This window comes from Eleutherodactylus coqui, chromosome 3 (assembly GCF_035609145.1).
Source record: "Eleutherodactylus coqui strain aEleCoq1 chromosome 3, aEleCoq1.hap1, whole genome shotgun sequence".
NCBI classification, from domain to species: Eukaryota; Metazoa; Chordata; class Amphibia; order Anura; family Eleutherodactylidae; genus Eleutherodactylus; species Eleutherodactylus coqui.
Window position 1 is genome coordinate 253,809,280 of NC_089839.1, and position 18,940 is coordinate 253,828,219.

At 44.6% G+C, this 18,940-nt stretch overlaps 1 protein-coding gene across 1 annotated transcript in view; it reads left to right on the forward strand.

Moving 5' to 3' along the window:
- Positions 1-17,892, forward strand: part of LOC136620005 (calcium-activated chloride channel regulator 1-like) — a 52,399-nt gene extending 34,507 nt beyond the window's left edge. The window contains exons 7-14 of the mRNA XM_066594738.1: positions 46-270; positions 5,924-6,101; positions 7,999-8,105; positions 8,197-8,418; positions 9,231-9,501; positions 13,331-13,498; positions 14,809-15,042; positions 17,543-17,892. Coding sequence (XP_066450835.1) covers positions 46-270; positions 5,924-6,101; positions 7,999-8,105; positions 8,197-8,418; positions 9,231-9,501; positions 13,331-13,498; positions 14,809-15,042; positions 17,543-17,892 — 1,755 coding nt within the window. The remainder of the gene's footprint in view (positions 1-45; positions 271-5,923; positions 6,102-7,998; positions 8,106-8,196; positions 8,419-9,230; positions 9,502-13,330; positions 13,499-14,808; positions 15,043-17,542) is intronic.
- The last annotated feature ends 1,048 nt before the right edge of the window (positions 17,893-18,940 follow it).

Here is an 18,940-nt window from a genome sequence, read left to right on the forward strand (position 1 = left end):
CGTTAAACTTGAAAACATTTGCGTATTCATTTCTTTGTTTTTCAGAATGATCGTATTGGGCGTTTATACCAGGCTGCAGAAATTTTCCTCATGCAAATCATTGAGATTGATTCTTACGTTGGAATGGTGACATTTTCAGATGATTCCTCTATAAAATCATCATTAGTCCAAATAAAAAGCGATGTACAACGTCAGAATCTAAGAAAACTTCTTCCAACAGTAGCAAGTGGAGGAACAAATATATGTTCTGGACTTGAGGCTGGAATTCAGGTAATGTACAATAAGATATCTTCTCTTTGTATTTAAAGGGGTGGTGTCAAGATGGCATACCATGTTCATATGACCCACTAGGGCAGTGGTGGCGAACCTATGGCACGCGTGCCAGAGGCGGCACGCAGAGCTCTCCCTGCTGGCACGCGCCGCCATCAGCTGCTCACCACTAGTGTATACCGGCAGGGGCCACGGCTCCAGGGTATTCTTGTATTGTGTCACCACCAGAAGTTCGGGGTGGCGACATAATACAGGGGTTTTATATATTGTAACGCCCCCAGCTTCTGGAAGGCTGGGGGCGTGTGTGGCCTTACCAGCGGAAGCGTCAGTGGCGAAGGAATCAGCAGCAGAGGGGGCGTCAAAGGAGCAGCGGCAGACCGAGGTAGAGAGATGAGCGGCAGCAGCAGGGACACTAGAGGGAGCGCCGGCGGCAGCTGGAGACGGAGATCCGGTGGCAGCAGCAGGGACGCGGGAGGGAGCGCCGCCGGCAGCAGGAGACGGAGCTCCGGCAGCTTGAGCACAGCCACTATCAGCGGAGGCTGGAGGGAACCGCAGTAGCTGGAGAGGCACGGAGCGGCTGCAGCACAGACTGTGGGGCCGCTGGGGGGGGTTTCACTAGTACCCGGGGGGCCGCTGAAGGGGTGTCACTGGTACCTGGGGGCTGCTGGGGGGGTGTCACTGGTACCCGGGGGACCACTGAGGGGGTATCACTAGTACCCGGGGGGGGGGGGGGGCGCTGGGGGGTGTCACTGGTACCTGGGGGGCAGCTGGGGAGGGGGTGTCATTGGTGCCCTGGGGAGGGGGGTAGCTGGGGGATGTCACTGTTAACTTGGGGGCAGCTGGGGAAGGGGTGTCACGGGTACCCGGGGGGCAGCTGGGGGGGGGTGTCACGGGTACCCGGGGGCAGCTGGGGGTGTGTGTCATGGGTGGTACGCTGGGGGTGTCACTGGTACGCTGGGGGGGTGTCACTGGTACGCTGGGGATGTCACTGGTACACTGGGGGCCGCTGGGGGGTGTCGCTGGTATGCTGGGGGGTGTCACTATTACGCTGGGGGCCGTTGGGGGGTGTCACTATTACACTGGGGGCCGCTGTGGGCTGTCACTATTACGCTGGGGGCCGCTGTGCGGTGTCACTATTACCACTGGGGTATGTTTGCATGTGATGGAAATGGGCAGGGTTGTTTCAAAATAGACAGCGTGCAGATTTTGACTGCTTTTTGGGTGCGGAAATGCTCCACATAAATTTCCGCTGAGGACATTCTGCAGTATTTCCGCTTAAAAAGCAGTCAAAATCTGCACGTTGTCTATTTTGAAGCGGCCCGGTCCTTCTTAGAACGACGGAGGTAAAAGCATAAGGCGTGATAAGCCCCGCCCCCTGACGTGTTGGCACTTTGCAGTGAATAAGTGGGTTTTGGGTTGCATTTTGGGCACTCAGTTTCTAAAAGGTTCGCCATCACTGCATTGGGCATCTGAATGTCATAGAGTGGGGTGTCCTGCCCGTCATCCTTTTCTATGTTCGTGAATGGAAAACTGCTCAGTAAGGCCTTAGTCAGACGGGTGTTTTTTCGCGCGATTTGCGCATCGCATGTCGCATGCACAAATCGCGTGACCGGAGGCGAAAAATTGCGGGAAAAATCTGCACCTAGCCGCGTTAATCGTCGCAGCAAAACGCCCGTCTGACCGGAGAAAAATCGCCGTGCGCATCAAAATGCGCATGAAACTTCGTCTGACCGGCGAAAAAAATGATTTTGGTGCGCACATAAAACGCAGAACGCAGATAGGCGCGATCTGCGAATCGTCGTGTCCTATAATTTTTCGCATATGCGCATAAAAAGCGGACATGTGACCGATACCATAGCGAACCATTGGTTCTATATATGCACAAATCGCATGCGCATGCGCAAATCGCGCGAAAAAACGCCCATCTGACTAAGGCCTAAGGGTAATTACTGGATGTCCATTTATGTGAAAATCAGCTGTTTACTTGGAGTGCTGACAGCAGGACTACCCTGAGTTTTGCATTCTCAAAGGAATCGTGCATCTTGCCAGAACCCCTTTAAGTATATATACTTTTTTGCTTAAAAGGGTTGTACAGTTGTAAACTATTTATGGCCTACCCAAAGAATAGACCATCAATGGCAGATTAACCGGGGCCTGCCGCGTGGGACCCGTGCCAACCAGCTATTTTCCGGCCTAATGTGTTTGTACACTAAGCTAATTTGTGCAGGAGGCAAACAGCTCCATTCTCACTACAGTGACCAGGTTTGGTATTACAGAAAAAATTCCCATTACATGGAAACTTTGCCTCTAATACCATGCCTGGTCACTGAAGTGGAGATGGAGCTGTCTGCTTCCTGCACAAATCAGCTCAGTGTATGAGCACACTGAGTTTGCAAACAACTGATCAGCAGAGATCCCAAGTGGCAGAGCCCTGCTGATCTACTATTGATGGCCTATCATTAGACTAGGCCATTGATAATTTACAACTTGACAACCCGCCTTTTAAGAATTTGTCGCAAGTGCTCCAGCCCAAGCAGTGATCCCGCACTGCTGCTCACAGTAAACTCAGCACCCTCTTTACCCAAAAGACATTAGATCTATTCAGAGGTCAGAGAAAAAAGGGGCAGGGGCTCAGTACCAGATTTTTTATACATATTTTATGAACTCATGGATACTTCAGAGAAACTGAATAATAAAATATGTATACACATAGAGGAACATTAGATTCTCCTCAGACTGCATGTCCTTGCTCTCTTCTCCCTTTTTAACTTCAAAGGTAACGCCCCTTTTTCATTCAAATTTAGCCCCAGTCTGGAGGTTACAGCCCCCTCTTGGCTTTAACCCCTTAATGACGCGGCCATTTTTCTTTTTCCATTTTCGTTTTTTTCCTCCCCCCTTTAAAAAAATCGTAACTCCTTTATTTATTCATCGACGTCGCTGTATGAGGGCTTATTTTTTGCGGGACGACTTGTGTTTTTCAATGGTGCTATTTAAAGTACCATATAATGTACTGAAAAACTTAAAAAAAATTCTAAGTGGAGTAAAATGAAAAAAAAAAACGACATTTCGCCATCTTTTAGTGCTTCTTGCTTTTACGGCGCACAAACGGCAACAAAAACGACATGATAACTTTATTCTATGGGTCGGTACGATTACTACGATACCAAACTTGTATGGTTTTTTTTTTTACTATACTCCTCTTTTTTTTTTCAAAGACATACAATTTTTTTCAATTATTTTCTGCCGTCATTTTGTGCGTGCGATAACTTTTTAATTTTTCCGTCAACGTAGTTGAGCAAGGTCTCATTTTTTGCGGGACATCCTGTAGTTTCTGATAGTACCATTTTGGAATACATATGACTTTTTGATCGCGTTTTTTCTGGGAGACAGGGTAACTAAAAAAGTGCATTTCTGGCGTTCTTAATTTTTTTTTCTGGACGACGTTCACCGTGCAGGAAAAATAATGCACTACTTTGATAGTTCAGACTTTTACGGACGCGACGATACCAAATACATATTTTTAATTCATTATTTAGATTTTTTAATAATAGATATGGCAAAAGGGGGGTGATTTAAACTTTTACAACTTTTTTTTTTTTTCAATTAAAAAAAACTTTATTCATTTTTTTTTTTACATTACTTTGAAGTCCCCCTGGGGCACTTGAAGATGCGATGCTTTGATCGCTCCTGCAGTATGACGTAATGCTATAGCATTACGTCATACTGCTTTTTGACAGGCAGCCAATGAAGCCACCCCACGGGGACGGCTTGATAGGCAGTCTGTTAAGGCAGCCCTGGGGCCTTTCATTAGGCCCCCGGCTGCCATGACACCTGCACACTCCCCCGATCTCACCGCGGGGGGGCCGTACGGGGCCCCCGAACATCGTTCGGGGGATTTAAATGCCGCTGTCAGAATTGACAGCGGCATTTAAATGGTTAATAGCCGCGATCGGCCGCGCGGCCGCTCGCGGCTATTGCCCGCGGGTGTCAGTTGTTATAAACAGCTGATGCCCACACTGTATGAAGAGAGGTTGTCACGCAACCTCTTTTCATACATACCCCGACGCTCCATGACGTACCGGTACGTCATTTGTCGTTAAGGGCTTAAAGGCATGCTCCATCCCTGCAGTCCATGGCTGATTCCTTATGTACTTTACAGCCTTTCAGTACATGCACAAAGAGGTCAGTTAGATTCTGCTCAGTATATACACACAGAGGTCAGTTATATTCTTCTCACTATAAACAGATGGAGGTGAGGTAGATTCTCCTCAGTGTACAAATCATTTCCCTAGGCTTTATGGTTTCTGAGAAAATAACTAACTATCTCATGTATCATGGATTTTTGCAGTTTTTTACACTTAGAATTGAATATTGATGTTGCAACTCCTGAATTTTCCTATTTAGTACCTAAAGAATAGTCGTGCCAAATTTCTTGTTTGTGCAGTACAGCTGTGTGTTATTAGTTACATTACAAAAAGGGATCACTTACTTTTGCACTTAGAATTGAAGAATGAAGTTGTGACCCCTTTACTTTTCCTATTTACGACCTAAAGAATGCTTGTGCCAAATTTCACCTTTTTTTCAACACCATCATAGGGTGTTAAGTGGTTAAAGTATTCTGGCTTTAAAAAGTATTGGGAGAACCAAGAGTGTACATACTTTGTATGGTTCACTTTTAAAGTGTGAGCCAGCTTACCTGATCTAATAGTATAGTATCATTAACTGGCTGTAAGCCAAGGGTGCATAACTCCAGTCCTCAAGGCAGTCATGTTTTCTGGATTTCTTCAGTATTGTCTTATTATTTTCAGTGCCTCAGTCATTGCCACAGGTGTTCTTACTACAGAATATCCTGAAAACATGACCTGTTGTGGACCTGTGCGTACTGGAGTTGTGCACCCCTGCTGTAAGCCAATGGGAAATGGTGCAATGCCTCTGCAGCACCACCTATTGGAAGACAGCTGTTTCAGGGTTTTTGCCCATCATCAATGTGCAGTAGGGTTTTGCTGGCTAGTTGAGAGACATGTAATGTGGGTCAGGAGTGGTACTGTTTCTCTTTGTGAAAAGTGCCAAGTAGGTGTGAGGAGACTTATAAACCATGCGATTCACCGTTTGGAAATATGGTATGAAAATGGCAGTTGGTACAAAAGCTCTGCAAGGCTACTTATTAGAAGGCATCATCCTTATAAGTAAATGTCCAACAATTTAATAGGGCTTGTAACATGACTATGGATATAAAAGCCTGCATGGTGCACTACACATATCTGTGTGACTGCCACCCCATACAAGCCTCACTATGTGCAAGTATAATACTAAACACCCCCTTCAACATATGGTAGGTATGTGAGTAGCTGTTCATTAGCATTTTGCACATGTACAACTTCCTCCATATAACATTTTGCCTTTTCTGCATGCTGCTGGTAATTGGTGCGTGTACCTGCCCTTGTATCAGTAAGTATGGTAAGTACGGGCTTTTCTGTGAATTTTTGAATTCTATATTTCCAATATCAGCTTGGAGGAATCTGGAATTGAAGGGGAAGGTGAAGATGAACAGAAATCGGTTTTGTAAATGACTACAGTCTATGCTTCATATAAATATAACAAAATAGAAAGTTAACATGTATAATTTTTATCCATATATCATGTTACCGTACAGGTAAATGAAGGATCTGGATCATCTTATGGAACAGAAGTCTTAATAGTATCAGGTGGAGAAGATAATTATGATACCAACCTTTGTGCCCAACAAGTTATACAGAGTGGCGCTATAATTCATGTCATATTCCTCGGAACTGCTGAAGAAAAACGACTTACAGAGATTGCAAAAGCTACAGGTCAGCACTTAAATGACTCCTTATCATAAACCTGGGTATTATGCCTTATGCATATTACTGTAATACGAGTCTACACAATTCGCTGACGTATATACAGCCGTAATATGGCACCCATAGAAATCTATTGGCTCTACTGTCAATGGTCATTTTACACGGGATGATTGTTGGCACTTAAAGGGGTTGTCCTGCGCCAAAACATAAATTTTTTTTTTTGCACAGACCCCCCAGTTACTCCACAGTAATACCGCATCCATGTGTTATATTTAAAAAAAAAAATTCTCTTACCTGGATCCCCATTCTTCTGTCCAAGATGGCGCCGCTGGTCTTCTCGCACGGTGCACCGCGGGTCTTCTCCCATGGTGCACCGTGGATGTTCTTCTGCAGTCAGCGCTCCACTGCTGATTCCAGCCACCTCATTGGCTGATCGGCACCATGTGACGAAGGCGGAGCTACGCGATGACGCGGAGAAGAGGACGGCCGAGGGAGGAGCCAGGACGCAGCTCGTGAGCCCGGACCATCCAGGAGAGGATGCGCAAGCGCGACTGATCCAGCGACCAGAGGAGAAGTTTGGTCGGCGCCATGGAAACGAGGAAGCCAGCACAGGGGGGGGGGGGGGGGGGGGACAACCTGTAGGTAAGTAAATAACTTCTGTATGGCCAATATTTAATGCACGATGTATATTACAAAGTGCATTAATATGGCCATACAGAAGTGTATAACCCCACTTGCTTTCGCAGGACAACCCCTTTAAGCATCTGACAGTTGTCCCAGTGATAATTATCGCTCAGTGAATGTAAGCAGAACGGGCCGGACATCTCTTCTGGCTGCCCACTTCCATTCACAGTAAACAGGCAGTCGTTCATATTTGATGCCCATCATCGTTTGATTTTTATACCTGCTGAAATTGAACGACAAAAAAAAAACAAATTAATTTGTCTGTCAATCGCTGGCAGCATTTACACTGAACTATAATCGTTCCATGTAAAAGGGCTCTTAATGTGTATGCCTATATGACTGTGTATTTTTTGTCGTTTTTCATATGAATCTGATGGATAAAATTGCTCCATACAAAAAACTCCAAGGTTAGACTACATCTCCAAAGTGAGATGAAGATCGTGTCTTTTGCTTTGTTCACGCATTTTTTACACATGCGCCCTGCGATTTTTTTTTTTAGCGCGCCTATTCATGCGCTAAAAAAAAAAAGCTCGTCTGACTGAGGCCTTAATGGCATAAAATTGAGAAAATAACTATATTCACCTTTTGACTTTCCTATCCCCCCCCCCCCCCCCACACACCTTAATTCAGAATTGCTCCTCTGGTCCCTGCCACTCTGGACTGGGAAATTGCTGCAGAGGTTACATACCATTCATCATTCACATGAATGCTGAGGCTAATGATTGGCTGAGTGGTCATCTGAACGATGAAAGGCTTGTAACTATTGCAGCAACCTCCTGGACTGCAGTAGAAGAGATTGGAGGGGGGGTGCTGGAGTTGGGAAGGGGGAGAACCAAAAGGTGAGCATAGTTTTTTGTTCTATTTAATACTATTAGCAGATGTCTGAATTTTTTTGTACCCTGTTTATTTATGAATATTGAGTACATAAAGTAAGGCCCCCTATCCATGGGCGTTGCGAAGTCCCAGGAGCAGGAGCCGCTGCCGAATCTCCACCGGTCAAGCCTATCTGATAGATAGGTTTGCCGCGGAGAATCGGGGCAATTCGCAGCATGCTGCGAATTGCCGGCCGCAAGCGGAGAATCGCAATGCTATGGAAAGCGTCGGCCGGCGTGATTCACTGTCGGTTTATCGCCGGCGAATACACGTCCATGGACAGGGGGCCTAACTAATTGACAGTTTATTGTTTGATAGAGAATAATTAAAATTTCATGCTTTCTTCCAGGTGGAACAATTTATCTAGTCACGGATAAAGTGGATGGAAATGGTTTAATTAATGCCTTCAGTGCAGTTATAGCTAATGATGGAGACATTAGCAAGCAGTCTATACAGGTAAATGCTTGTTTCTGCTTCATAGTAGCCTAACTGCAGTGCAGATGCAAATAACATTAGAACTCAATGATATTAAATATTATTTCATCAGCTGGAAAGCACCGCCTTAAGTCTCCAACCAGCTGGATGTTTGAAAGGCACCGTTTTCATTGATACCACAGTGGGGAATGAGACTTTCTTCCTAGTAACTTGGCAAACTGCAGTACCAAATATTAATTTGCAAGATCCAAATGGGAAGACGTATACTTCGGCAGAATTTGTTAGTGACAACACAGCAAAATCATCAAGGCTGGCAATCCCGGGAACAGCAGAGGTAACATTCTCCCATCTATAAAAAAGGAAACTATTTTATTTGGACTGAAACAGTTTTAGGGCTTATTCACAGGAGTGTATATCGGCCGATATACGCTACCAACTGAACTGTCTTCCCCCTCACCAACTCTCTGTCTCTCTCTTCCCCTCCAGATGTTTCCAATGGGAGGGGGCGGGGCCGAAATACGCTCCTGTGAATAAACCCTAAGGGCTCCTACCCACTTGCGATATTTTCTTTCTTGCGCTGCGAGAGCACGAGAAAACTCTCGCATTGCAAAGCAAGAAAGAGGCCGGTATAGAACCGGCATATCGCAAGTGGTTTCAATAGGGCCAGTGGCAGCAGCCCTAGCCCCATTGAAAACATAGGGAGAATGCCGCGGACGTCTGCCACAGCTGTGACAGCTGTCACAGCTGTGACAAAAGTCCCCGGCATTCTCCATCTCTTTTCAATGGGGCTAGCGCTGCTGCCGCTGGCCCCATTGAAAAGACTGGCGATATGTCGGCATGATGCCGATATCCCGGCGTCATGCTGATTTTTTTCTCGCACTGCGATGCGAGACTTTAACTTTAGAATCGCATCGCAGTGGAGAAAATATCGCCAGTAGGTGGGAGCCCTTAGGCCGCTCTCACACACCACTTTTTACAGCAATTAGCAAGGTGCCCCAGACACCACACTAAATGCTGTACAAACTGCGAAATTTCCAGTGGGATTCCACCCGGTGGGAACCCAGCCTAACACATCACTTTTTTGTTGTTATTTTCCATATTGTGGTAAATTTAATAATGAGGACGATGGTTTCCCTTCTGTTTTAGAGAGGACCCTGGAATTACAATATTTGCAACTCACTTACTTCAGCTGAAACTTTAGTTTTAGTTGTGAATTCTAAGGCTTCAGATGCAAACGTTCCTCCAATTGTTGTAAATGCTCATATGAGCCAAGACACAAACCAGTATCCCAACCCTATGGTTATCTACGCCTCAGTAAGTCAAGGACTGATACCTGTCAGCGGAGCAAAAGTCACCGCAATAATTGAACCTCTTAGTGGACCAACAATGACCCTAGAACTTCTGGACAATGGAGCAGGTAATTATATCTGTTTACCAAGTGCTGCTATAATTGCACAATTGCAACAACTACAGTAGAAAAAAAGATGTATGGTCTCTGCTAGTATTCTTAAAATGAGTTCCTTGCCCTCTACACCTGTGTGGTGAGAAACTCCCTTAAACCATCTTACAACAAAGAGAAGAGTCTATTTTTTATGGGCTCATTGTTGATGCTGCACCAGATATCTCACACCAAGTAAAAATGTTCTTATACTCCATTATGTCCTACAGAATAAAGAAACTAGTTTGTTTGAAATTTACAAGATTATTAAATTCATTAATTTTACTGATAAAGCTGCTGAAGCAATAACTCAGGAAATAGTTACCGTATATACCGGCGTATAAGGCGACGGGGCGTATAAGACGACCCCCCAACTTTCACCTTATACGCCGGTATTACAATGGAGAAAAAAAAAATCATTACTCACCTCCCCCGGCGTTCTGTCGCGCTCCGGCAGGATGTCGCTCGCTCCTCGTCCCCAGCGCAGCATTGCTTTCTGAATGCGGGGCTTGAAATCCCCGCCTCCAGAAAGCTAATACACACGCCGTCAGCCAGTTACATCCATTCAATGACATCATTGAATGGCTGTGATTGGCTAAAACACACGTGGCTTCAGCCAATCACACTATTCAATGACATCATTGAATGGGTGTGATTGCTAACACACGTGCACCTTCAGCCAATCACAGCCATTCAATGATGTCATTGAATAGTGTGATTGGCTGAAGCCACGTGTGTTTTAGCCAATCACAGCCATTCAATGCTGTCACTGAATAGCTGTACCGGCTGACGGCGTGTGTATTAGCTTTCTGGAAGCGGGGATTTCAAGCCCTGCATTCAGAAAGCAATGCTGCGCCGGGGACGAGGAGCGAGCGACATCCTGCCGGAGCGCGACAGAACGCCGGGGGAGGTGAGTAATGATTTTTTTTTTTTACACTTTTTTTTTTTGTATTACCGGCGCATAAGACGACCCCCGACTGCAGAGCAGATTTTTCGGGGTTCAAAAGTCGTCTTATACGCCGGTATATACGGTACTCGCTGAATGAATGACAGGCGAGAGCTGCCTGTGATTGGCTAAGCGCCTCAGCCAATCAGAAGCAGCTCTTTCAGCAGGTGGGGATTTTAATTCCCCGGCTGCTGAAAGAACTTCAGTGCAGAGCTGGGGACAGCGCAGACAGGACGTGGCTGAGCCCTGGCAGCTGAAGAAAGGTATGTTTTTTTAAAATTTTTAACACCATTTTGGTGTTAAAAATAATATGACAGCTGCGTTAGGGAATTCTTTATTCACCGCAGGGATGAAGAAAACATCTGCCGCATGTGGCAGATGTGTTCTTCATCCCCGTGGGGGACACGGCAGAGGCCGACAGGTAAGTATATATATGTTTTTTTTTATTTTTTACACTAGTTTGGCTTGTTTTTCAGGGAAGAGCTTATATTTAAAGCTTTTTCCTGAAAAACAATTAAGTGGTGCCGGCAGACCATTGCCTTCAATGGAGCCGTCGGTGCACGCATGTCCTATCTTTGCAGATACACGCCTGTAAAACACGGACATGTGAACACACCATAGGGAATGCATTGCTTGTAATAGACGCGTGTTTTTGTGCGCACGTATGCACGCACATAAACACGCTTGTGTGAAGACACCCTTAGGGCTTAGTCACACGGGCGCATCCGGGCGCTGATGTGCTCGTCTTCCTGCAGGATAAGACAGCTGCACTGCAGGTACGGACGATTCTCCGCACTGCTGGCAGAAAGAACAAATGACCGGCTCCATTGCCGGTCATGTGCTCTTTCTTCCGGCGCTGCGGAGAGACGTCTGCACTGCAGGTGCGGCCGTCTTCTTTGTGCAGGAAGACTGGCGCATCGGCGCCCATGTGACTAAGCCTTTAGGCTGGTTTTGGAGTCAAGATTTTATTTTGGTCAAAAAGTGAAAGCAGATTTACACGCAACGATTATCACTCAAAATTCGTCCAAATGACATTTTTTAAGTGATAGCTGTTGCGTGTAAATGTGTGCCCTTCGTTCACTTACCGTGCACTCTTCGTCCATCGCTGAGTTCAGCTCAGCATAAAATCCATCATCCCTGATAAGAGGAACGACATGATGTGTTCTCCTTGGGCAGCGCTGATAGCATTGCATACAGCCGGCAGCCTGTGGCAGAACAAAAGCGATGTATTTAGCGAACAGACCACCTACTGGTCTCTAAATACATGCAAATGAAGCTAGTTAGCTACTAATAGGCTGATTAGCCCATTAATACCTAATGCAAAATGATCGCTCAAAACTGTCAGTTTCTGACAAATTTTGAGTGATCATCTTTGCGTGTAATTGGACCTTAAGACATATTCTAATCAATCACATTTACTTATAATCAAATGTAATTATTCACCTGAAATTTAGTTACAGACTAGAGATGAGCGTGTATACTCGCTAAGGCACATTACTCGAGCGAGTAGTGCCTTAGCTGAGTATCTCTCTGCTCGTCTCTAAAGATTCGGGGGCCGGCGCGGGTGACAGGTGAGTAGCGGCGGGAAGTGGGGGGGGGGGGGGGGGGGGGGGGGAGAGGGAGAGTGAGATCTCCCCTCTATTCCTCCCTGCTCTCCCCCGCCGCTCCCCGCCCTCCGCCGGTCCCCGAATCTTTAGAGACGAGCGGGGAGATACTTGGCTAAGGCACTACTCGCTCGAGTAATGTGCCGTAGCGAGTATACTCGCTCATCTCTATTACAGACTAAACTTAATCCTTAACTCAGAAACTTGCCTTTTACATGGGTAACTAATCTAGCTGTAATAATTACATAAAACGTAAGTAATTTCCACGGTGCAAGAGGATAGAAATGTGAATTTTTAGCCTTTAATTCTTAAGTAATCAAATAAACACGTTATCTTCATTCATCATTTTAATATTGACTTTGTAGAAAGTTGAGAATAAGGGAGGGCTGTAGGAGAGGATAACAGGGTGAGTGGGAAGGAAATGCATGTAGAGTAAAGGGGGCCTGCGCTGAATGCTGGCAAGGGGGTCAGTGAGTTGTTATGGCGCCCTTCTGGACCCCACTTGCCTTTCGGCAGCTGGTCACGTGCTATTTAAGCATATATCGACTTCAGGCAATCGCTGATACGAACACTAGGATCAGTGACTGGCCCCAGTGTCATTTGAGTACCCAGACTTGCATACCATTGTCAGGGTGAGGTTCTCATGTAAGAAATGGCCCTTCATGTATACAGAACATGTGCACATCCACTTTTAATTGAATCTTAAGTTTACATTGTTAATATTGCATACACTGGAGATACTATCAATACATTCTATTGGGTTATCTGAAAAGACTGTGAATAGACCGTGGCAGCAAGAGATGGCTCCAAACTCAGCTTCAAATGAGGTTACTTCTGCTAGACCTCCGGTACCTTGCTGTTTTAAGGGTACATTAATGTGACAGAGGCTAGACCCACTGGAATATCTTCTAGTACTATAGTGGGCCAGTCTGACCCTAATATTGATATACCTGAATTGATCTACAATATAGCGTTTACCGAACACTAAGATAATGGTGACACCTTGGAGATACTCCACACTGCAGCACCTATACAGAAATGTAGGCAAATAGTAGTAACAGCACAGTAAAAATATCCACCCATGGTCCCACATTGCAATGCCCTAGATCACAGCTAATATATCCCCTCTTTGTTAACAATCGCTAGCCTGTCTGAGGATGTACTTTTACTTCTATGTACAATGGGAATAAAAAGCATGTAATTAAAACCAAGATGCAAACAGATGTAAGTGAATTTCTTGATGAAATGCTGATTTCAGGCCCTGATCTTATAAAGAATGATGGAATATATTCAAGATACTTTATGCAGTTCTCAGCAAATGGAAGATACAATTTAAAAGTACGAGTTGAAAACAATAATAAGGCTAAAAGTCGCTTGGTCCTCCCGAAGAACCGAGCGCTCTACATTCCAGGATTTGTCTTAAACGGTAAGAGATTTTTAAGGCACTTTAGTAAAATACAGATCAGCTCAGAGATTACATTTCACAGCAATTCATCTATTTTTCAGTGTACATCAAGCAACTATGAAGAAGATATACCTTCAGTTGCAGAGAACATCTGATATGCAATGTAGAGCTTCTCAGACATTTTCTACTTACACCTCACCAACCAATCCATGGTGATTGCATGGCTTCACCAGCGAACAGATACCACCATGCTGCACCAAATACCACCATGCCCATAATAACCTGAATCGAATATCACCTGCATCACAGTTAATACCTCATAGCAGCACCAAATGGAGTATCGCAATGCAGTACAACATACACTACCACCCAACAGGGCTAAACAAACACCAAAGTGTAGCGACACTGCCAGCAGCGCTGTCCCCCTTCCCATGCCTCCACCACTGGCAGCAGCATTATCCCACTTCCAACTCATTCCCCACTGGCAGCAATATTGGCTTCCTTTCAACCCCCCCCCCCTCACTGGCAGCAATATTGTCTTCCTTTCAATGACCCCCCCCCCCCCCCCCATTCCCTCACTGGCAGCAACATTGTCCTGCTTACCACAACTCCACCACTGGCAGTAGCAATGGTCGACTTTCTTTCCCCTTACCACTGGTAAGAAAGCTCTCTTACCTCCTCTGTAGCTCAGCTGTAGTCTCCAGACTCTTGTTAAACTTCTGTTGGTCACTGCAGGTCCTTCACCCCTTCTGCCCACTGCAACTGCACTGATAATAAAGCACTGGCATTATCAGTATAGTTTCAGCCTTGTACCAGCTTTGATGCCCAGCACTGTCAGAGACCTGCGTCTCATCAGTCAACAAGACTAACATTTTGATAACTGCTGATAAGAAAAAATGTATCCACATTTCTTATTGATGAAGTTGGGGCAATGTGTCCCCCAGCGCTATTAAGAACTGGGGTTCCACTAGTTTTTCTTGGATTCATTTGCGTGAATGGATCTATTAAGAGGTATAGAGAAATGGTGCTCTGCCTCTTCTTTATAGCTATTAGACAGGTCTAATTAGGTGTATGATGGTCATTACAGCACCATATGTCAGATGCAATTCTTTCTAGAAGCCGTGCTCCATTTAAAGTGTGAGAGACCACAGAGTCATCAAAGGCAGCACATAAGTTAACAGGCTATTAGCATATTCATTAACCAGTTAATTTAGATGGTGCAGGCAGGAAGGTTAAATCTGCATTGATTTTTTTGTGCATCACTTCAATGATCCTTTCACTTCCTAATTATTTTAAATAATCCAATACTCTTACTACTAATCTCTTTGTAGATGCTGGCACCATGATACCTCCACACTCTGTGATTGCAAATGAAGATTTTACTGTTGGAGAGTTCAGCAGGACGGCTTCAGGAGGTTCTTTTGTGGTATCTAATGTGCCCCCAGCCGGCAGTCCTCAAGATATCTATAAACCTGACAGGATATCCAATTTAGCGGCCAAAATTGTTAATGATATGATCCGGTTGTCTTGGACCGCCACTGGTGATGATCTGGACCAGGGAACTGGTGAATATTTTTTTTTAATTCTGCAGTAGAATAAATATTATATATATATAGTTGCAATCAAAATTATTCAACCTCCACTGAACATTTAAAATTCGGTTTACTTACCAAATTTTTAGCCATTTGCAAAAACAAACAAGAACAATTTAAATAGCTCAACACAACTAATATGACAAGTGGGTTCTCCAAATTCAACCCAAAATGGCATTTATTTTGACTACTGTAGTCTCAGAAATATTTAATCCCCTGAATAGAATTTTTAATAAATGCAAACATTTGTAATTCAGGTGTGATGTCAAGCACACCTGATGCAACTAATCAAGGGCTTCATTAGTTGCATCAGGTGTGCTCGAATTAAAACACATCAAATAACTGGACTGGCTAGGGATTTGTGATGTTTGATTGCATGTTACAAAAGGGTGGTCCAGAGATCATTCCCTTACAAAAACAAGGAAAAGGATACTCAAAGATAGAAAATGCACTGAAAATTCCTTGATATACAGTTGGAAGCATAACTCACAAGTTCAAAGTTAAAGGAACACAGGCTACACTACATGGTCATGGCAAAAAAAAGGAAGCTATCATCAGCTGCCACCAGATTCCTGAGGAGAAAGGTTGTCAAAAACCCTCAAGTTACTGCAAAAGACTGCAAGATTTAGTGGCAGCAAGCAGTAAGGTTTTTGTTTGCACAGTAAGACACATATTACATGCTGATGGTCTTCATGTCAGAACTCCAGGACAAATACTTGAAAGACGTACACTTGACCTGAAAGCACAAAAAAGTTGGCTCCAATATGCTCTAAACAGTATAAATAAGTCAATTAAAGGGGTTGTCCCGCACCAAAATGTTGTTTTTTTTTGCATAGCTCCCCCCCCCCCCCCTCCCGTTCAGCGCAGGACAAACCCAAGGGATTGTGTTGAAATTTAAAAAAAAAATTTACTTACCCGAATCCCCTCTCTGCAACTTCTTCCTTCTTTTCCTCCAAGATGGCCACCGGGATCTTCACCCACGATGCACCACGGGTCTTCTCCCATGGTGCACCGTGGGCTCTGTGCGGTCCATTGCCGATTCCAGCCTCCTGATTGGCTGGAAACGGCACACGTGACGGGCCGGAGCTACGCGATGATGCGTAGAAGGGGGCGGGGCCAGAACGCCGCTCGTGCCCGGACCAACCAGAAGGGAGAAGACCCTTCTGCGCAAGCACGTCTAATCGGGCAATTAGACGCTAAAATTTGACGGCACCATGGAGACGGGGAAGCCAGCGCAGGGAAGGTGAGTATATAACTTCTGTATGGCACATATTTCATGCACGATGTATATTACAAAGTGCATGTATATGGCCATACAGAAGTATTTAACTTAACTTGTCATCGCGGGACAATCCCTTTAAGTTTTGGGATTCTATAATGTGGAACAATGAAACCAAACTGGAACTTTTCAGGCCTATGGATCAGTGGTATGTCTGGAGGAGGAAGAATGAAGCATATGCTGAAAAGAACACGCTACCTACAGTGAAGTATGCTAGTGGCTCAGTGATACTCTGTGACTGCTTTACTACCTCTGGCACTGGAAAACTGCAGTATTTGGTTGGCAAGATGGATTTAAGCAAGCATCAGGAAATCCTTGGAGAAAATGTCATGTGTTATGTGAAGAAGCCGAAGTTTGGACACCATTGGACTTTCCCTTAGGACACTGATCCTAAATATAACCCTATGTCCACTAAGGCTTAGTTTCAAAAGAAGTCCTGAAAGATTTTTGAGTGGCTGTCATAGTCTGACTTGAACCCCATAGAACATATTTGATGTGATTTGAAGAAGGTGATTGTAGCATGTAAATCAAAGAATATTAGTGAACTGGAGGCTATGTCCATACAGAAAGGCTGTTAGAAGCTGGTGTCTGGCTATGCATCATGTTTGTAGCAGGTCATAATAGAAAAGGTGCTCTACTAAGTACTAAAGACACTTGTCATGGAGGGATTGAGTATTTCTGAGATTGCAGTAATCATGAAAGGTGGCATTTTGTGTTTAATTTGGAGAAACCACTTATTATATTAGTTGTGTTGAGCTATTTAAATTGTTCTTAATTGATAGTTTTTTTGCAAATAGCTAATATTTTGTAAATTTGGCAACCAAATCTGAAGTGCAGTGGGGGTTAAATAGGTTATCCAGGACATAGTATTCTGTGAAACCTCGCTCAGCTTGCAGTATTAAAATAACAGATTACATACCTTTCTGCTCATCCCGCCACTGCTGTCTCACTGGCTCTCCAGTCCCTGCTGAATTTCAATTCCGGAAGGGGAGTGATGATGACCTTACACTGGGTAATGTGAGTGCTGAACCAGGATAACCCCCTTAAGTAATTTCAGTTGCAATAGTAAATCAAACACATTATGTGCAGAGAGATAGATAGAATATAGATAATTTACCAAAAAAGAATAAAAGGAAATGTTGATAGTATAAAAACAGAAATGATGTGATATTATAAATTTTACTTCTTCTCTAGCTTCAGGTTATGACTTAAGAATGAGCATCAGCCCAGATGACCTCAGAACCAACTTTGGTGGATCAACACCAATCAACATTGCTGTTCTTCCTCCCTCGCCAGCTGGATCAACAGAAACATTCTCATTTGTGCCCGAAAACATTGTTATAAAAAATGGGACTATTCTTTACTTTGCTTTAGTAGCGATTGATAAAGTCTCTCAACGATCAGATGTGTCTAACATAGCCCAGGCTGCTCTCGTTATTCCACCAAGACCGGCTCCCACACTCGAATCAACAACTAATGACAGTTCTAATAGACTGATCCCAACTGCTATTATACTAATAGTATGCATAGCAGTAATCATCTGAATCATTATAAGTGTTACGGTCTGCTGTAAAAGAAACCAAAATAATCCACAAGCGAGAGTGTGAAATGCAAAACTACTAGAGATGAGCGAGCATGCTCGCTAAGGACAATTACTCGATCGAGCATTGTCCTTAGCGAGTATCTCCCCGCTCGGGAGCAAAGGTTCGGCTGCCGGCGCAGGTGACAGGTGAGTTGCGGCCTCGAGCAGGGGGGGGGGGAGAGGGAGAGAGAGATCTTCCCCCGTTCCTCCTCGCTCTCCCCCACCGCCCCCGCCCGCTGCCGGCAGCCGAATCTTTGCTCCCGAGCGGGCAGGTACTCACTAAGGGCAATGCTCGATCGAGCAATTGCCTTTAGCAAGTATGCTCGCTCATCTCTAAAAACTACCCTTTTTGTATATTAAAGTGTCGATTTAATTTTAAGTATATTTTTGTAGAAATAAGTAGCACATGTAGATACAATAGACATTAAAATATTTTATTAGCGGAAGAGGCAACCCTCTCTTCCCAGCAGATTGCAGTTCCTCTTTTTTCCCTCCAGGTTCTCTGTAAATAGTCAGATACCATCTTAGTCGCCGTTTTCCTGATGCCAGCAGTATTTTTACATCAATAATGGCCAACCCATTACACTGTGTGGGCTTCAAAAAGGTTACCTATCACATTCAGCTAGAGACGGGCAAAGGGGTAAACAAATACATATATACACATGACACAAGTTTCAAACACTGGTATAATACTGCAGTTCCTTCAACAGAGGACAGCTTGACATGCGCATATTATGGGCACATTTAAGCACCCGTAATACTGATGAGTGTCTCTGCCCACCACGGTTCAGGTTGGGACACTTGATCATATTACAGGTACATAAATGAGCTTGTAATGTTCTCATGTCAAACCAGCGTTAAAGGAGTGTTCCTGCCTAATTGTTATCTTGAAAGAGTCAGATCCACCTCGTAAGTTGACATTCCTCCACAGCTTATTTTGCAAATGGCAGACAAGTTTCCGCCTATCAAACAGCAAGAAAGAGGTGTCAGCAGAAGAGCAGTGAGGAGGA